Source organism: Phoxinus phoxinus, assembly GCF_949152265.1.
Source record: "Phoxinus phoxinus genome assembly, chromosome: 11".
Lineage (NCBI taxonomy): Eukaryota > Metazoa > Chordata > Actinopteri > Cypriniformes > Leuciscidae > Phoxinus > Phoxinus phoxinus.
This window is the reverse complement of record NC_136886.1, coordinates 5423161-5443889: the sequence shown is the minus strand read 5'-3', so window position 1 is coordinate 5443889 and position 20729 is coordinate 5423161. Positions and strand designations below refer to the sequence as shown.

The window sequence follows — 20729 nt, the reverse complement described above, 5'->3', positions numbered from 1 at the left end:
TCTATCTATCTATCTATCTATCTATCTATCTATCTCCATCCATCCATCCATCCATCCATCCATCCATCCATCCATCCATCCATCCATCCATCCATCAGCCAAGTGCTTTACAATAAAAATAACAGCAATGTGAAAAATAGTGAAATGAAACAAAATTACCAGAAATAATAAAGTAGTAGTATCATTCTAAAATAACCAGAGAATCTATCAAAGGAGAATCTATCAAAGGAGCTAATGGTTACACCACTCCAAAACAACACGAGTTACCAAAAAAAATGTTGACATATCCAGGTGAAAATGTAAACCGAAGAGTCTGATTTAACCTGCCAATTGTCTCTCAGGGGAGTAGAGAAGTCAAGAGAGCAGTCAGTAGAAAGACTGGCCTCTTGAATTTATCATGCCTGGAATCAATGGTTCTTCAGTCTCTAGCTACTTGTTAGTAGAGATCAAACCACCTTTTGAGGTCTCTGGAAATAGAGGCGGGGAACCTCAATGACCCTAACCTTAACACAGACGCAACGTGCCGCCATACAGAAGTGTGTCGAACCCTGAAGATGCTGTCCTCCTGTGATAATTTACTCCTACCTGCATTGCGATGGATTAATTAGGCCTGCAGAGAGCTCTGGCACTGCGCACAATCATTTACAAGAGGCTGGAGGGGTCTTACCATCCCAAACTAATTGGCACAACAATCAAGAGTGCTTCTAACAGAGGTGAGAGCGGGAAAGAAAAAAAACGTGGAAGTTTGATAAATGGACACAGACAAAGAAAAGACACTTCAAGAGAGATATCTCTGTCTGAAACCTACACTGTAAAAATTATTTTTGAACCTATAAATAAAAAAATAAAAAAGGAGTATGATTTACAAGGAAATACGATTTTATGTTTAATTCAATGTGCCAAGTTCCGTTTCTTTGCAACTATTTGTGAAACTAAAAGTGAAAATTGCTTTAAATTAAATCCCACACCAATTTTTTTCTTCAGTGTATAGTTTACTGTGACTGGATAATAGGAACAACAATTTTATTGACCAATCAGATTTTAGGTATACAGAAAGGGTTAGGTTTAGGCTTATATCTTTATCAACTAATACATTCCCTGTGATTTAAGCAGAATGAAATGAAAGTTTAACTGCTGTCTTAAAAGAAGCACACAGAGGAAACAAGCACAGTGGGGAAAACCCAAAATGATGTGATGCAATGGCGAAAGACATCCATCTGACACTTGAGTACACAGACCAACAATCAAAAAAAGTGATGCATCTTGCGGGAAAAGTCCTTTCATTTTAGGCAGCTCTACAAGATAATAAGCAAAAGCCCTAAAAGATTAAACAACAACAAGACCTCAATGTCATTGGTATTACAATGTAAAGAATATGACATTTGTTCCAAGGCATTGTGCATTAGGGATTAATGTGTTATTTCATTAGATGCATTTTGATTGATGCGGCAAGTAGGGGATGTAGAAAATCACCTCTGCTGCAATGAGATTTTGATTGTGTCTATGGCAGTTTGAAACTGGCAATCTATCCTCAAAGCAATCTGCAAAGCAGCCATTCTTCTCTTCTCCCTCCTCGCCCGTCCTCTCAGGGGGAAAACCAGTGTAACTCTTTATAAAGAGTCAAACAACCAGACCTAAACAGCCGCAAAGGATGTTTAGCAGGGCAGAAAGTGCTGTTTCCTCACTGATATCACACGCCAAACCTACTCTGCCACAAAGACTTGTGTTCGCAAAGCAATTAGATGGGAACAGTGTGCTAGGGCTAGTCTAGTGCAGTGATTATGAGTCGTCATCAGCAATCAAAGTATTCATTTCTTTCAAATTATACAATTATAAAACACCTTTAATTAATCGTTCTGGGATGTACTTCAAAGGACAAGCCAATTAATTTGATTAAGGGACAGTACAGTAAACCATGTGTGTATATATATATATATATATATATATATACACACACACACAAACACTTAATTAATGCATGTCTTTCAGTATTTTTCAATAAATGAACAGAAAAAGAAATATTACTTATTAATGATGCCACAAATAAATAGAATCTGGACTGATGTGGAATTAAAGTATAATCAGAAATAAAAAAAGGAAACATTGCGCAACAAGTCAAATCTCGATATTCACTGTGAATATTCAATTTACTGTATCGCTCAGCACTAACAACTAGCATGATAAATATAAATGGAAAGCATTCATATATTATTGCAGACACAACAATCCCAAATATCCTAAAACAGTCCATAGTCTGTCACAACTGAAGAGCTCTATCGATGATCGATTTTAATTTACATTTCAATCTGCTTGCTTTCACCGACTGCCTGAAACACAGTCACTTTTCCTCTGAGAGCTGCACCCACTCCTCGAGTTTTAGACACTTGCCAATTGTTCTCCGTTCATTTCACAAGCCTAAATACATAAATTACCCCCACCACAATTAAAAACCCCATCCAAACAAAGTAATGGGAATCTTTGCATATTTATGAAAACTGGAAGAGCTCTCCATCAACGTGGGTTTGGTGCTGATCTCACTCTCGATAGCGTCCATTAATATGCACACCGCACGTATTTCTGAAGTGGGTTTGTGTGACAGGGCGCGCTGTCTTCTGTCAAACTCCACAAACACTCCACATCAACAGACTGCAGATAATAATAGAGATAATAGCGGGTTGAAGCTTGCATCAAATACACACAGTGTTGTTTTGTGACGGTAACGTGTGGGCCTCGTCTACTCTGGCTCTTCTCAACAAGTGTCTACGTCCCTGAAATCTTTCTGCGTCCAGGTCCGGTAGAAAGGGTGTGTCTGACCCGTCAATCAAATTTGTTTATGGCGCTGCTGTTGGCCAGCTACATGCTGACATTGCTGCTGCCGTGAGACCTGGCGAACCTGCCAGGAACAGAAGACCATCCATCAAGCCGACAGTCAGGCAATACAAACCACTCGGAGGGCGAGAACACACACGTCCTTCCAGTGCCAGATTTATCGCCCTCATATATACGCTCCACTGATGGATACCTCATAAATGCCCTATCAGAATAGCTGGATTAAAGCCCCACCCACAATGTCATTCTTCACTCTGACTGGCTTGTACATCAGCAAAAAAGGTCATCTTATGTTATTATTATTCTTTTTTTTAGATCATGGTATGAAAGCTATAGTATTTCAAAATTTCATTTCCAATTTTCTCGTTCTATAAGTGTTTTCTTGACCTTTCTACTACCTATATTTGTAGAGAGATGGGAACAGGGTCAGGAAATGACAAAAGCTGGATTCCAACTCGAATCGCCAACAAATAAGCCCTAAAATATCAGAATGTGAGCAAATCGCAAACCCACAGCCCTGATGCCACTGTTAAAGCAACAATTAGACACTTAAGACAATGTGTTACAGTGATTGGATTATAATTTAAATAATTAAAACTATCAGAATTAAATGTAAATCCTAATTTAAAGGGATAGTACACACACATACAAATATTTTATCATTTACTCACCTCATGTCGTTCCATATCTGTATGACTTTCTTCTGTGGAATACATAAGAAAAGATATTTTGAGAAATGTGTTTTGTTTTTTGGTCAATACAATGAAAGTCAATATCCACATTCTACAAAATATCTTCTTTGGCGTTACACAAAAGAAAGCAATGCAAACTGGGTTTTGAATGACAAGAGGGTATATGATGACATATTTAAAAATTTTGGGGGGAGTAATATGGTTTAAATAAATACAATTATATAAATAAAATAGCTAGATACAGTTCTAGACTAATTAATAGCATGCAAAATTGCAACTTAGCTCATTATACAACAAAATGTAATGTGGTTCATCCAATCAGAAATAAGATTCTGAACAACACATTTTGAAAAACAGTTTGAATAACAGGAAAAATGCTGCACATTACAAACAATAGCAAATATACATCTTTAAATCCATGCTGAAATATCACATTAACTGTAAATGGAAGTGTTAGATGCAAACAGATTGACTGTAAATAACAACCCAAGATACTTATGGCAACGAATAACCTGACAAGAAAAGAATTCTAACAAACTTTTTAAATGAATCCACCTTTTATAAAAAAAATTGCAGCTACATTTCCAGAAGAATCACAGATTTGGAGCTCTGACAGTTGTTTAAGAAACTTCTTTGTTAGAAGAGCACGTTCACACATAACGGCTGATGTCTTTTTTTGCTGAAGTTGCAGCGTTTTAATTCTGAAGGATTCCGAAATGCTAAAAAAAAATCTAATAAAATCATTAAATATGCATTATTCTTTGTTCCTTGCACTTGTCATCCTCATCATTTCTTCCTCTTTTCTTTCTTACACTCTCACTCTGTTCCAAAACCTAGTGCGCTTCACAAACAATTTTTCAACAAAAAGGTACACACAGTATCTTAATTATGTTGTCTTCTAAGAATATATTCACCACTGAAAAACAAAAAAAGTACCAATAGAAATTGTTAGTATGTCCTATTTACTTTTACGTTAGAATATTGTGGCAACATGCGAATGCCAAACTCCACTGAAATCTTTTGAATCGCGTCTGTCATGCAGAGCGCTGATGTATTCCATTGCAAACACTGATTATGTAGGCAGTAGGCAATGAGGCAACACACCAGGTTCAGAAAACAGAGCTTTTGTCTGTTTTCATGCTTGTTTTGGTCCTCACCTCAGACATTTCAAAGGCTAACACTGTATCTAAAAGGAAACCTGTGGAAATGTATTTATACAATCGGCGTCCCAGAATTGAATCAGAACCAAACATCATAACTGAGATGGCTCTATATTGAATTATGGTTCTCTGATGCACGTTGAGTAGATTCTCATATTTTTTTCAGGCTGACTGCAGAGCATCTAGTGACGGAGATAAAAAAGACAACATATGGGCAATAGATTCACTGACTTGAATATGTATAAAACATCTAAGAAAGAGATCATCTACAAAACCTTTGCTGTGATGTGCTTGAAGCTGATGCTCAAACCAAGATGAAAACAGAAATCAACGTGGTGAAATTATTTCATTGCTATATGAAAAGAGGGACCTGCACAATGACATCAAAGCAAACATTGAGAGGATATTGTTTTGACAATATTTGCAGACTTTCAAAGAACAAGTGGATGGACACGGACATTAAAGTCAACACAAAATAGCATTCCACTTCTGCATTATGACATATTTCCAAGTAAAATGTGATATTCTGCAGGAGTTTATATTTGACTATATGATATGCATTTTTTCTTAAGAATAACATGCACTGGTGAATCATGCACAATAACATGCATGAAAAAAATATGTTACTGGTCTTATCCAATTTGTTTTCATGTTGACTTTAAATGGAGGGGAAAAGAAAAATTTCAAGAGGAAAGGAAAGAAATGAAATGAAAAAAATGTCATTCCTTAGCAGCTGTCAAACGTAGCTATGTTTTATCTTGTGTTATTCAGTAAATGTTCTGCCTATAACGCAGGGAGGAAATAATATATTGTTCCTGTCTTGGCCAGTTGTACTGCAGATCAGCTGTGAAATTCTTCATTGTTGTTCGGAGCAGGTACAACAAGCATATCTAGACACTAGACCAGAGCTTTTCAACCAGAGCCGGGCTCTTTGAAGAGGCTAGAGAGGCAGTGCCTGCTCAAAAAACATAAAAAAATATATATAAAAAAATAGATAGTACCACAATAAAGCAAAGCAAATATGATGAAATCTGAGATCAAATAGTATTTAACACTCACACCCTGATATCTCTCTCTTTTGGCTTGTCGAATTCAGACCATGCAACCACAATGGGACCTCTGACCATGTTGAGACTGGTTCACCATTCTTTGACCTCTGTGTGACCTTTTATGTGCGAGTGAGAAATAGTGTGTGTGTGTGCAACCAAAAGATCATCAACCCATTTTCATCCTGTCCCAAGACTAAAAAGTATGGTGGAGAGCTTTAAGGGCTTGACAGATAAAAATAAAATAAAAATACCCCACATGACAACAGGGTCAAGCAACCAACATTGTTGACCTGAGCTTTTCATTCTCACCTCCACAGAGGTTCATTCAAGGGACAGCATATATATATATAACTTTTGAACTGTAGTATGTGTATGTGTGTGTGTATATGTTTCTATCATGACAACTCTCTAAAGATTTTTAGCATGGTAGTGGATATGACTGTTAATATATTTGGTATTGGAGGAATATATCTGCTACACTGCTGCTGTTTATTATTGCTGTTGTTGTAGATTATTGCTTCTGCAGAGCCAGAACAGGAACATGCTACTGCAACACATACGATACGCTGCTGTATATAAGACATCCTGCTGCACAAATAGCATATTAATTACCCATAGCACATCTATACAGATGGAGCTGGGGAAGGTGGAGGGTTTTAGACGAACTCTGATGCGTACTGCAAACTGCTATAGTGAATGGTAACCAGCCATTTAAATGTTGAGCAGCAAGCTCATTGGCTGCAGATGCGACATGAACCAATCAGCTTGCTCCAAGTAGTTAACACTGTAAATATAATCAGCTTGCGTTTAGAACCCATCAGCCTTAACCTTCTTATACACGTACTACACTTCAAAAGTTTGTGGTCAGAAAGATTTTTTAAAAGATATTTTTAATACTTTTTATTAAAAATACTTTCAAATTGTTATAAAAGATTTATATTTAATAAAACAAATGCAGTTCTTTTGAACTTTCTAACTCATCAGAAAATCCAAAAATGTCTGTTTTTGAAAAATACACAACTGTTTTCAATGTTGATAATAATAATAAATGATTCTTAAGCATCAAACCAGCATATCAGAATAATTTCTGAAGGATCATCATGTGAAACTGAAGACTGGGGGAATGATGCTGAAAACTCAGCTTTATATCACAGGAATGAATTAGAATAGGAAATCGAAAACTGTTATTTTTTCTATGCAAATAAATAATTTATTTTAGTTTATTTTGATTTCAGGGTTAAATGTAACCCGGAGAGGTCTTTGTGAGATTCACAAAGTCTTTCAACAACTCACAGTGCTTGTGATACAAAGATAGTGGATCTTCTGTAAATACAATTCATGTCACCTCTGTGCCGTATTACCTAAAAACTGTTTGCGTCTGCCAAGTGTTTCCATCTCTCAAACATGTAACCTTTAAATGACAACATATCCATGATAAGGCCATAGACCTATCATCGTCATACAAAGTATATGCACTAAATTCTGAATCTGATTAGCTGAAGTCTCAAGGTCTTGAGTGGGAGCTGTGTGTGTGTGTGTGTGTGTGTGTGTGTGTGTGTGTGTGTGTGTGTGTGTGTGTGTGTGTGACTGTGAAAAGTGCTGAAAACACGGAGCACAAGAAGAGAGAGGATCTTGGACAATAAGCAAGCAAGGCCACATATCCAAGACTGCAAAATTGTTTGTTTAAACTTCTGTATGTTCAAAGAGATGTGCCTTTGAATACATGTGTAGAAATAATTTTTTTGCAGAAGTATTACTCAATATTTAATAAATAGAAAGCTTTTTGGTAAAAGAAATGCATACAATCAAAATTGGTAGGGTGTAATGGAAAGTAATATTACTAGAAGTGTAACGAATTACTGTTGCCAGGGTATAAAAAGGAAAAGTAATAATATTACTTTTGAAAGGAGTAATTAACCTTGTGGTTGGGCTCGTTGGGCTTTCATAATGTCTGCACATTATGAAAAACTGCTGTTACCGTAAAGCTAAATATGTAACGTGTCGGAGTATTAAAACCGGTTATCTAAAAGTCCCTCCTTACCTAATCCATATTCATTAAACAGTAACTTTTCAACTAAGCAAGTCTTAATGAAATGCTGATTCATTTATTTACAATTCGACATAAAAGAAAGTCACGCTGCACTGTGATTCTTGCATTTGGGTTTGGGTGGGGGGTTTCTCATGTCACATTTGTGTTGTTCCATTTACATCCATAATTTCGGGAAGTCTTTGAACCTCGCAAAGACAAAACTAAAGGCTTTGCATGAAGGGAACTCCAGTGGAGCACTGATACCCAACACAATACAAACAGACTTTGTAATACCGGCGAGTACACATTACGATCACATATTTGCCTTGCTTTGGTGAGGTTTAGATGATCTACACACACAGTTGTCTCAGCATTTGCAATGCAAACCAGTGAGAATTTGCTGAGATAGCAAGTGGTGAGAAGGAATCAATGATGAAACCCAGTGGAAATGGCTTTCATTTCGAGGTATTTTTTTTTGGTTTACTTTTGTATGATGTCCAATATAAAATCCTGAAGCAAAAGCAGGTTTTAATGCAGCTTAATAGAGAATTGAGCACTGAATTAAAACATTACCTGGCACTGACCACTGGCTGAGCAAATTCATTTAAGGGATTAGCGCACACACACAAACACGCACGCACGCACGCACGCACGCACGCACGCACGCACGCACGCACGCACGCACGCACACACACACACACCTTCTCGGCAGTCTAAGCAGTGAGATACTTTAATGTGCATACACACCGTGATGCCTGGCAGATTTTAAAAGGCTGTGACTTAAAGTAAACTGGGCTCTGCTCTGCTATGTAGGGGCCGACGGAGGACGGCCAGGACTCTAAACGCCACTTTAACTTTGTACCGCTCTGAGATAGGGGAAATATTTGGTCCTCAAACAGCCTAGAGTGTGACAGATGCAATCTGAACGTGTCAGCACTGACAAGAGATATCTGGGACCACTAAAATACAGTGACATGAAAATAACATTCATACAACTGTATGTTGTTCCCAACATCTTCATGTATGACACAATATGTCTTGTTATTCGCAACAGGTGGTTGCGAACCACCTGTAAAGGTGGTTAAGATGCTGGCAAGATGTCATTTTCTCTTCTCGTCGCACACATTTCCTATTTTCATTGCATCTTTATTCAGCATGTGGAAAATTACATACTTGTAAAGCCAGCTAGTTGGTGGGATATACCTGAACAAATAGTCAACAATCAGATGCATTTACTAGAGATATATTGGTAACACTTTACAATAAGGGTCCATTAGTTAACATTAGTCAATGCATTAACTAACATACACAATACATTTGTTAGAGTTTTTATCAATCTTAATGTTAGTTTATTGATCATTGTTAGTTCAGGTAAGTTCAGGTCCATTAAAGGTGCATTGTGTAATATTTGGGAGGATTTGTTGACAGAAATGCAATATCATATGCTTTCAGTGGTGTATAAAGACCTTACTTAATGAACCGTTATGTTTTTATTACCTTAGAATGAGCCATTTCTACACACACACCGCGGGTCCCCTTACATTGAAATGAGCCGACATGTTTCTACAGTAGCCCTAAACGGACAAAAGCGTTTCGTTACTATGTTGTTCTTCATGCAAAGAAGCTAAAGTCAGCGAATAAAACACTGACACAATGATGAACAAGTATTTCGCACTAACATATAGTTTTACTGAATAATAAAGCAAAAATAATTTCTTAATTTATCTCTGTAAAGAAATCTCATTGCTTAACTGGCTACTCTCTGCTGTCTAAGACGACGACATCTTTTCCTGTCGGCCACCGTAACTTCTGTTGGTTGCAATTTGCAACTTCACCACTAGATGCCGCTAAAAATCACACACTGCACCTTTAAGTAATATTAACAGGTACAAATTTAGATTTGAATAATGTATTAGTAAATTTGAAAATAACATTAACTAAGAAGTTAACTAAAGTTGCTTTAGAAGTATTTGTTAGTTCATGTTAACTAATGTAGTTAACAACTGTTAACAACCTTATTTTAAAGTGTTACCGATAAATGTATTTATTTAAATAAATGTATTTATATTTAAGTAAACACCTTAATTTTCATATATTAATTATTAATACAAGTGTTTATAAAAAATGTACAAAGGTTTAGTATATTAATAACTTTAAAAGTATACATTTAATAAATATATGTACACAGACACACGCACATGCACGCACACATATAGAAGTATGTCAAATTACAGAAGTGAGACATGTTACCATAACATTTTGAATTTAAAGGGGATGATTTTAGGCACGCACACACACACACACACACACGCACACACACACACACACGCACGCACACAAAGAGCTTTCTAACTCACTATCTGACTAGTCATCCCCTTCATAGCTGACTAGTAATACACAGTGTTTTCCTGAGCCACTCCATTATTTTCCATTGTTTTTAGCTTCTTAGTGATCAGTTCCAGGCCAAACTTCATGTCTCAGTACGCTGATCCTCCTCCACAGCTGAGTGATGAAAACTAGATTTTATTTTGCTAGAAGGTTATCCTTCAGGGCAGTTCAAAGGCCCCTCAAAATCTCCACATTACATTGACATGGCTGTGAAATCTTCAGTTTCACATCCCTACCTTGGGCAAAGAGATACAGCGAGCACAGCTGGACTTGGCCTAGTTAGTATTCCGCTTGACTGTAGGGTACAACGCTGGGGTTTATAGTGTTCTACTGACAGTAAAGGTCAGACCTCAATGGGCAAGCAATCTGTTAAGCCCTCTTCAACTGTGTACTGCACACACACACACACTCACAAAGACTCACAAATACACACAGGGCAAGATTACATGACTTGGACGAGTTCCTCAGACACAATCACACTCTTCACTCACATGCACAATAAGTCTCTCTCTCTCACTTGATCTACTGCTCACGCACATGATGGAACAAATATGGAACATTTGCAGTAAAACACTTGCAGACATCACACAGTTATTCATTACCAATATATTGACCCATGAGTTATATCTTCCTAAACCCCTTACAGTGGAGTCTAGCCAGCAAAAAAATATCAGTCTATTGATGTGTTTTATATTTTAGATGAGGGAAATACACATGCAATACGGATGGAAAAAAAATAAGATAGAGAACATATTTTGTAGACTTCCTGTGAATTATAATGCACAAACCAGAAACAACAATATCCACTGAATGCAGAAGGTTTGGCTCTCCACAGAACATAAAATATCTATTATATTTCACTGTTATGGACGTGACCGTTCTGAAAGCGTAATTTATTGGACTATGAAAACACATATAAAATGCTTTAAAAACTTTAAAAGAGACCTAGTGGGTATTTAAACTACCAAACTTTGACCTCAGTTAATTGACTTAAAACTGAAATTGTACTGCAAATGGTTATGAATTATTTATAGCATGCGATTATATAGCATGCGTTCACGCCATCTCTCATGCTGTTAAGTGTAACCAGTGTGGGACCCGCATTAAAATAAATCTACTCCAGTCTACAGACACAGATGCAGTTGTAACCAAAAAACTGTATTTGCCGTTTTGTAAATGATCGAACTGCTGCTCCAATTTGGTGTTGAACATTAGTTGTTGATTGAGATCATTTAAACTGGTGGCTGTCATAAAAACTTGTTTTAATGAGACCTTTATTCAAACATGTATTTAATAATTATTAAGATACAAAACAGGTTAAATAAAAAATATGCTGAATATAGGCTATAATATTGTATAAATATTTATAAAAATGCTACTCTCTAGAGTTAATTTATGAATATATAAATTTTTTATCATATCAGAGTTGAAATCATCTGTTTTTTGTTTTTTACTCATTTAAAACTCTTAATATAAATAATATGTAAGGATTATTCAATTTAATTTGATGGAATTTTACTATACAATTGAAATTTGGAAATCTTCAAAAGAGGCTTAATTTTTTTGAGTGCTATTCAAATACGGCAAGAACAATAACATTGTAGCGATCTGTAGACTAAATCCGCGCGATGTTCTCGCTGATATTAGAATGTAATTTCTAAAATGTTATTAGAATAAATTCATTACTTAGCTCTGGCATGAAGCTCTAGATGGCGAAGGCGGATAAGTCATTAACTCATTTGGTAGTGACCACATCATTATCTACAGCACAGCTGAATGCTGTTGCATCAAGTCAAGTCACATTTATTTACATAGTGCTTTTTACTATACAGATTGTTTCAAAGCAGCTTTACAGAGATAACAGGAAAATAATGCAAAAAAGTTTGTTTCAGAAGAAAATAACTTCACAGTCCAGCTTAAGTAAGGTCAGTGATGTTTCATTTTTGTTGTAAAAAAAGTTATTTAGATCATTTATATATATATATATATAGCCGCTCTGGAGTAAACCTTGATGTCATTGTCCAGCTCAGTTCAGTTCTTGTATAATAGTGTCAATGCAGGTAGATCAATATTATTGTTGAATATTAGCGTCCAATGAGTTGCGGCTCAACATTCAAACAAATACCGGTTTGTTGCTGTTAGCAGTATGCAGCACGCTTTCAGAAACCCTCCACCTTCCCCAGCTCCACCTGCATATATCTGCTATGGGGGTTAAATAATGTACAGCAGCACCATGTCTTACATGCTCACAAAAGTATGTCTGTGAATGTATTGGCAGTAACAAGTCTCTGTACTAGCTCTGCAGCAGCGCAACAGATCTATTACGCCAAGACCAAATGCATTAACATTGCCATACCATTACCATGCCAATGTCTATTACCATACCAATCTCCCGAGAGTTGTCATGACAGAATTTCTAAAACATTATGATACGGTAAGCCTGAAACAGATCACAGCAATAGGCCGTCACAGTATATCAGTAATCATCTCCGTGGTAAACATGCACGCCGGGCCAATCGCTGCGGCTATGCATATGATTTAATACGAAGCGTCTGTAACGGGTCACGTCCACAACACATTATTATGGTTCCAGAGAGCAAAGAAGGGAGATGAGTTGTTGATCATAATACGAATGAACATAATTTGGCTGTGTATAGAACATTTCTAGTTAATTGCATTTATAATTATTATGATATAAACAATCTTTAAAACGTTACAGATGTGACAGCACTGAAGCGGTGTGACTTCATAAATCTAGCCCTTATAAATCCAGAAATCATCGCAGTTATGACAAAGTGTATTTATTTCTCAGACAAGTCTTCATCTTTCTACAAAATGCTTCCTGTTGACATACATGTTCAAAATGGGCAGCCTTTGAGCTCTCTTTTGAAAACATTAAATATGGTTGAATGAAAATGTTGTATTTTTGGATAGTATAATTTAGATGGATGGATAGTAGGTGGATAGTAGAACTAGTAGATAGTAGACATTTAAAGTGAGTCAGTGCAGTAAAATACAGACCTAAAATGCACAACTTGAATAGGGTTTTGTTCTTTTCATGCTATGGTTGACATTTGCAAGAAACTGCTCATATGAGTGAATCATATGGAAAAACATGTTTGGTTCATATGCTCCCAAAATCAAAAGAAAAATGAGAAATTATATTTTCCATAAAGAAAACAAAGCCTGTTTTTAAGGAACATTAAGGTTTTGTGCATTTTGACTATTTTAATGAGCAATAAAAACTTTTATTCTTAAAGTTTATATTACTGCAATACGTCTAGATATTTTAATTTATTTGTATTATTTATTTTCCTATTACTCTCAATAATTTTAATACATGATTACATTACGTAAAATAAACAGCTAAAATAATTCTGGAAAAAAAAAGGGAAAAAATGGAAGTCTGACTTTTTTTGGTGGGGGTGGGGGGGGGGGGATTCACACATCAAAGGCCTTTGGAGTTTAGCTTAATTCTTCCAATATGGTTTCCTGGAGATAACGAACAGTATGATAGTTTCATTCAAATACCACAGAGAATATGATCTGATTGGTATGGGCCGTTTAAATGTGCACATACCAGCTTTTGTTTACATGTCATCTGTGTCAGTACAACATACCTCATAATGTAATAAAAAAAATCATCACTGAATCTTTGAAATTAAAGCGTAAAATGCAACGTCATGGATAAAGGCAAGCAAGCCCTGCTTCCAAACAAACACACCACACAAATACATGTCTAGATTTAGAATAAATACAAAATATTTGGCGTTACAGCAGCAGTAAAGGAAAGGTTCACTTTTGTCAGACCATAAATCTAGCCAAAAATGTCCATAGATTTACATTGAATGATACCAGACACATATCTAGAGACCAGAATATGTCAAAGACTTGGTGTTGGGCACTTTTGACTTAGACCAGTAACAGACCAGGACATCCAGCAGTGTGGAGGGGATTTCTGCATGGGTAAAGATTGCTCACATTGTCTTCAGACAAAAAATATAGCTGGCAATTATAGCACTTTTTTTTTTTAATTAAATATATAAATTTAAAGTGCAGTTGCACATTGCATTGAAGATACATACATACACAAAATCAATATAACTAAATTGTAAAGAATAATCAAATGGATAATAAAGAAATCTTGATAAATAAATATCCCTTTGGAGTTGTACCGCAAGACACCGCCAAGCCATTACGGTTACGGCTGCAGCTCATAGAAAATGCAGGATTGCAGATCAGTGTAATGTATCATGAAAGAAATACTATACAAAAAAAGCCTAGGATGTCCTTGAAGTCTGCTTGTATAGAAAAACACAGAATTCAAAAAAGAGAAAAGAAAGCAGCTTCTATGGATGGGATGAAAACATCTGATTGCTTGTATGAGATATGTAGCAGTACATGTTTTCCATGACCACCGCTGCTTTTCACTCCCAAGTTAAATGCATTTCACTCCGGGTATTTATCATTATTAAGACGCATTACATAAGAGAAATGTGGCCAAGAAACGAAAATTGAGAGACAGATTGAGACTAGAGCAGAAAGATGGAAGGAAGTGGTATGGACTAAAAACACTATTTTTAATTAGCTATTGTCTTGTTTTTTTTTTTTGTAAAAACATAATATCTATAAAACAAGCTATATCTATATCTATATATTTATCTATATATATCTAGATCACTCTTTCTCTCTCTCTCTCTCTCTCTCTCTCTCTCTCTCTCTCTCTCTCTCTCTATATATATATATATATATATATATATATATATATCTTAATATATCATATATGTTATTTTTAGATAAATTATGTTGGGGGAAAAAACACATGCTTTCAAATGCTGACATATTTATGGTCAGGTGAGCATAAAAAAAGACATGCCTTAATTCTTTACAAATTGGTCGATATTATGCAGTCAGTTGCATCTTGAAACAGGCAAAACACTAAATACAAGTAGTAAAATGAATGTAACATCAAGCAAAAATATGCCAACGGAGAAAGCAGAAATTACTTGGTAAGAATAATTGAAACAAGCAGAAATGTCTAGCCACAAAATTAAGTTAACGGCTTGAAGAAAATCTTGAGGGAATAGTTCAGCCAAAAATAAAAGTGTATATGATTCTTTCAACATTTACTCATCTTCATGTTTCTCAAAACTCATATGACTTTCTTTCTGACAATGAAAGCATATGTGGACAAGGTCAGTTCAGCTCCATAATTGAAAAAAAGGCCCATAAATGGAGTCCATATTATTTGTGATATATTACTAAGTCCTCTGAAGTCATACGACAGCTTCTGTGAGGAACAGACAGAATTTTAGAGTAACAGAACTTCAATTTTTCGGATGATCTGTTACATTAAAATTAAGCAATATAAACTTTTTATACAATTGGAAACATTTTGTACTCCAGTAATGCGAATTAGATCACAATCCTTCATAACTCATGAAGATACAACTGGTAATGTAATTTTTAGGGCAGCTGTCATAACGACAATATTATGAGGAGTCTGATATATCCGCAATGGCCTCTGAAATCCATTCAGTGAAGGAGTCAAGCAGTCAGTGAAACATGGATTCTGTGGATTCTCCTTAAGAAGTGTATGAGGCCGAATGGGGGGAGTCTGTGTGTGTGTGTGTGTGTGTGTGTGTGTGTGTGTGGGGGGGGGGGATGTCTCTGCAAATCCAGTTTTAGCAATGAATGTGACATCCACACAGCAATTCCATTTCCACCAGCCATATGGTGAGGGGACTATATACCTGCCTTTCCATCAAACATAATTGACAATAAAACACATAAAAGCCCACAGAGTGCAGCAAGTTCAGTCTCTTATCAGCTAGTGTGTACTTCCACGTCTTGCTGAAGGAAAGTGCTAATTCCGACTCGTCAATCTAAAAATACCTCACCATCCACATTTCCGAACCCCTTGGCCTGTGACATTTCAGTGTCGGAACTTGCCACCGGGACTCGTCTGGTTTACTCTGCCCCTCTAATCTGATGCTAACTGTTTTTGAATATTCTAGCTGATCCAAACACTTGAAAACTGCTGAAAGGTCACTGGCACAAAGCGGACAATATTTCACCTTCACCCACTCTGCCAAGGTCACCCTAACTCTCTATTGAAAAAAAAAAAAAAAAAAAAGTAAATTTGCATGTTCTGTTATTAAACTCTTGTAGATCTCATAGAGAACATCTCATTCAGAGACCAATTCACTCTTAAAAATAAACATTCAGCAAAGACACACTTGCTTTGCAGGACCATCTTTGGTCTTTAATTTATCATGGATATTAGTATATGTATATTACATATAACACACTCGCACACGCACACGCACACACACACACACACACACACACTTCAAAAAGGGCTTAGTACATTGTTTTTGAAGCAGCATAGAGCTTAAAAATGTTAAAGGTAAAAAAAAAATTCAGGCATTGCACTGTTAACCCTTTACTAAAACGTGTTTTTGTTTGTGTGTGTGTGTGTGCTCTTGTTTATGTGATTTACGAGGACACAAATTTGTATAATGACGTGTATTGTGTGTGTGTGTGTGCTCTTGTGTGTGTGTGTGTGTGTGTGTGTGTGTGTGTGACTAAGATCTAAGGAGGAAAGCAACGAGGCAGGCACTGTTCTGAATCCGTCACTTAGATGTTGATTTTCATAGTCTTATTTAAATGTATGACTCAGTTATCAAATTCACACTCAATAACAACATGCACATGCATGAAGATAAAGCTCCTCCAGGGCCTCTTGCTTCATTAGCCAAGCCAACTGTGGGCTTTCAATTGACAGAGTTTATAAATGGGTCAAGATTGCATTTTTGACTTCACCCCAAGTTACAGGACAGTATGAAAGACGGCAGTGATATCTCAATTGGAGCTATTGAAAAGAGTGTGAAGAATGACTAAATAAAGTGTCTGACATGAACAATTTTGCTCATTATTTTTCAAAGGTGTCTTCATACATGCAGCACCTATCAATTATGGTATCAAGAGTACGTGCCAAGTCATCTCTAAGTGTCATTCAATGCTTGAAAGGTTCAGTAAAGGAACGTCTGACATCCTGACTTAAGGACTTAATTGAGCAACAGAATGCTTGACAGGAGAAATGTGCAATGACATATCATCAGAGACAGTCAAACGAGAGAGTGAAAACATCTGTAATTCATGTATTGAAGCCATTTCAGAGCTTGCCAGAGACGTCTACAGGGGCTCTGGAGAAGCATCCATGAATGTTGCAGGACCAGATTCACCAACCAAAATGCTGGTTTTACAACGTCTCAACATCTAAGATGGATATCTATTGTTTCAAATGTCTATCAGGACTATCCACCTTTTCCAAGCTCAGCTTTTCAATGCATGGATGCTTTTCTCAAATGGAAGTTGTGAATCCAAAGTATGTGCCCCAGATTTTTCCAAAGTTCCCCATGTTTGTGGTCCAATACGTGGCCCCTCTGGCTATCCAGTCCTGCAGGCTGAATTAGTTATTGGATACATCACACCATTAAAGAAGATTAACCGGGATTAGTGGAAACCCTTAGAGACACTCATTAAAAGAAGCTAAGTGTAAATGCTGTAGGGTACAAGATGTGCTAGCTGGATTACGCTCAGATTTATCACGGTAAAAGCCAGACTGAAAATATGCTCCACTGAGATGTTATGATTTTATGCAGAAACTTCCATCTTGCAAGTCTTACTCAAAAATGTATTCAAATAACAGCTGAGGATATCAAAGGGATACATCAAACTTTCAGAGATGCAGACGTGATTTCATAAGGTGAAGAATCACCATTTGTAACCGATGGTAATTAACTCAAGCAAGGAATGTAGAAAAAAATTCATTAACATCTCATCTTTATATCTCTAAGCCTGTAGCATTCAAAAGGCAGAGTGGCGGACAGACTCAAAGTCTAATTCTTCAATAATCATATTAACATTTAACAAGAAATTCCCTTTGACTAGTTCTGAAGCTTTACCTTCAGCCATGCCATGGAAGCAGATATTGAATTTTGAAAATAATTTTCATAAAAAATTAATCAAATTCAATTCCATCTCTCATTTTCATGTCATGGAAGGCTGTTGTACTAACCGTGAGCCTCATTTGGAAGGACTTTTTTCAAGGAACCCCTCAGAATGGAGACCTCTAAGGGTCAAGTAACCAATTATCCATTCAAGAGGAAAAGAATAGAATAATTACACCTAGAAACAGTTTCTGTGACCATACAGTTCAGGACCTATTCCAGGAACCAGAAACAATAAATACTTACATCTGTTTTTAAGTGACTGTTCCAAACTTTACTGTGCTAAAGTAAAAATGAAAGGTGATTGTGATTGGCTAGTAAAAATACATTTGCTATGCAGTTAAAGTGAACTACTGAAATAATCTTTAAGGAAAAGTTGAAAATATGATACACAATAGTAATAAAAAGTAATGCAAAAATGCTGCTTCCAAAGTCATCAGAGTTGAAAGCTGCACTGTAAAAAAAAAATGTTGGTTTAACTTAAAAAAGCAAGTTACCTTGTTGCCTACAATTTTGGAGTTCGAAAAATCTGAGTTAATACAATGAAGAAGAATGGTTTAATAAACAGAAACTCAAAATAGTATGTTATCTTCACACATTAGTTATCGAAGTTGATTTGACAAAAGATAAAAAGTTGTGATAACAAATCATGAAAATATTTTTTTAGAGTGTGTATAAAGCAATAGACTCCTTTAATTGATTGAGGAGCAGCTCAACATGCCCCAGCACCAATGCTTATAATAAGCAATTCATGAAGAAGAAAATAAATCAACAGGTCTATCCAAGCTACAGCAGTCAAGACAGCAGCAGATACACATGACTTGGATGTCTTTGCATTGACAAGGACAAAGGAGATGAGCCCAAAGTAACACAATTATCTTCTTTTCTTTTCACCTTTTCCCGCTGCCATTAAGGGAGAATTAATTGACACATTATCTTCCCATTAAGAGGTGATTTTCCTATCAGATACAGCCACTAGTGATAACAGGACAGCAACACACACTCATTCATTCTCCTTCAGGATTACACACTATACCTGAGGACAGCGGTAAATGTTTTTCTGCACTGATGTAATGTGCTATTCCTAAATCAATTTAGGATTGGACTGCAGATGGCCAATTTACTCAAAACTACACATTTCTTACTACCTGTTCATAACTGCACATATTTAGCAAATGTCGTGAAAAATAATGTGAACTACAACGGTCAGACAAACCACATTCACCATGTCCTCATCGTGTATGTCTAAATGTCCTGGATACATGAAATATTCAAAAATATTCAAAATGATTTTTTGGTGGATACCACAATTAAGTGGATATAGGCATGGATTTGTAATATTTCAAAGAATTTTGATACTATTAATAAACAGATAAATAAATTTTAATAATGAATTTCACTACTGTAAATAATTGGCAATCAACTTGCCTTTTCTCTAATAAAAATGTTTCAAACAAAACATGTTTTCTTGCAAATATTGTTTTAGTTGGTAAATACGTTTTTACTGTGTCCTGGATATCTTAACAAAAAACAGTTCAGTTGAATATTTTTGTATTACTAATATTACTTATTTTAAGCTATTATAACATTTAAGTGTCTGAGCTTGACCAGATCATATTCCTGAAAGTCTGATATACCATTTTAATGAAATACTTCCATACAAAAGCATATTAAATATTCACGAGTTACAGACTTCAAAAGGTACTGCAGAAGAGAAATGACCCTGCAACCAGACAGAAAACAGCAAAGTCTGAGATCTGAAGTCCCAAGGTTCATGTTCCTGAAGAGAAGAGATTTTAAAGCTCAATACGCATCTCATCGGGAATATCCTGAAATGAATCTGTGTGCCAAAGACGGGGATTGAACACTGATGCGTCCTTTCTTACCCAAGACCATATAAGCAGCTCTTCTGGATGTGAAGCTTAAGGTCTTTCTTCATCTGCGCGTGTTGTTTGTTGGCAGAAACAAGCAGGCGAAAAAAAGAAAAAAAACTGAATTCCATGCGATGGAACGGTTCCTCTTGTAAATGATTCAAGGATCAGTCATGCCTGATTAGGCCTGAGCTAGAGATATTGGAGAAAATGGAGGGCTTGTGTACTTCTGAGCCCCGCTGAAGCTGACTGACAACAGTGGGCTTCCAACATGTTCGATACTGTAGACGGCAAAGCAAGCTTTTATTTGATGCACAATAAAAGCATGTAATGCTCCATTCTTTGCCAAATTGGTTCAGACAAGATGACACAATAAAGAGAAGAAAGGCATGATGGGATATGACTTGGGCTGTGCCAACAAAAAGTCAATCAAAAACAAAAAACAAAGACTCAGCACTGAAGCAGTTTCTTTTAACCTCTATAGAACATTATACACAAACTAACAAATACCTAGTAAAGAACGTTACTAACATTACGATTTCAATTCCCTCTTAACCTTCCAATGTAATAATACATAAAGATATTTGCATATTTTGAAATATTTTTCATAATCTAAAAAATATATGTTTTGCCGTATGAGTTATAGTCACAGACAGTAAGCTTGCCCAATAAGAGATGAAAAGCAGCAGTGAGAGA

General features: G+C 36.1%; 1 protein-coding gene across 16 annotated transcripts in view; it reads right to left on the bottom strand.

Annotated features, from left to right (window-relative positions):
• Positions 1-20729, bottom strand: part of raly (RALY heterogeneous nuclear ribonucleoprotein) — a 152483-nt gene that overhangs the window by 44692 nt on the left and 87062 nt on the right. For all 16 annotated transcript variants that reach the window (XR_013799514.1, XR_013799515.1, XR_013799516.1 and 13 more), the window contains one exon: positions 3501-3532. Coding sequence is in view for 11 of the 16 variants with exons in the window: in XM_079628143.1 (XP_079484269.1) it covers positions 3501-3532 (32 nt within the window). In the remaining 5 variants the exon portion in view is untranslated. The remainder of the gene's footprint in view (positions 1-3500; positions 3533-20729) is intronic.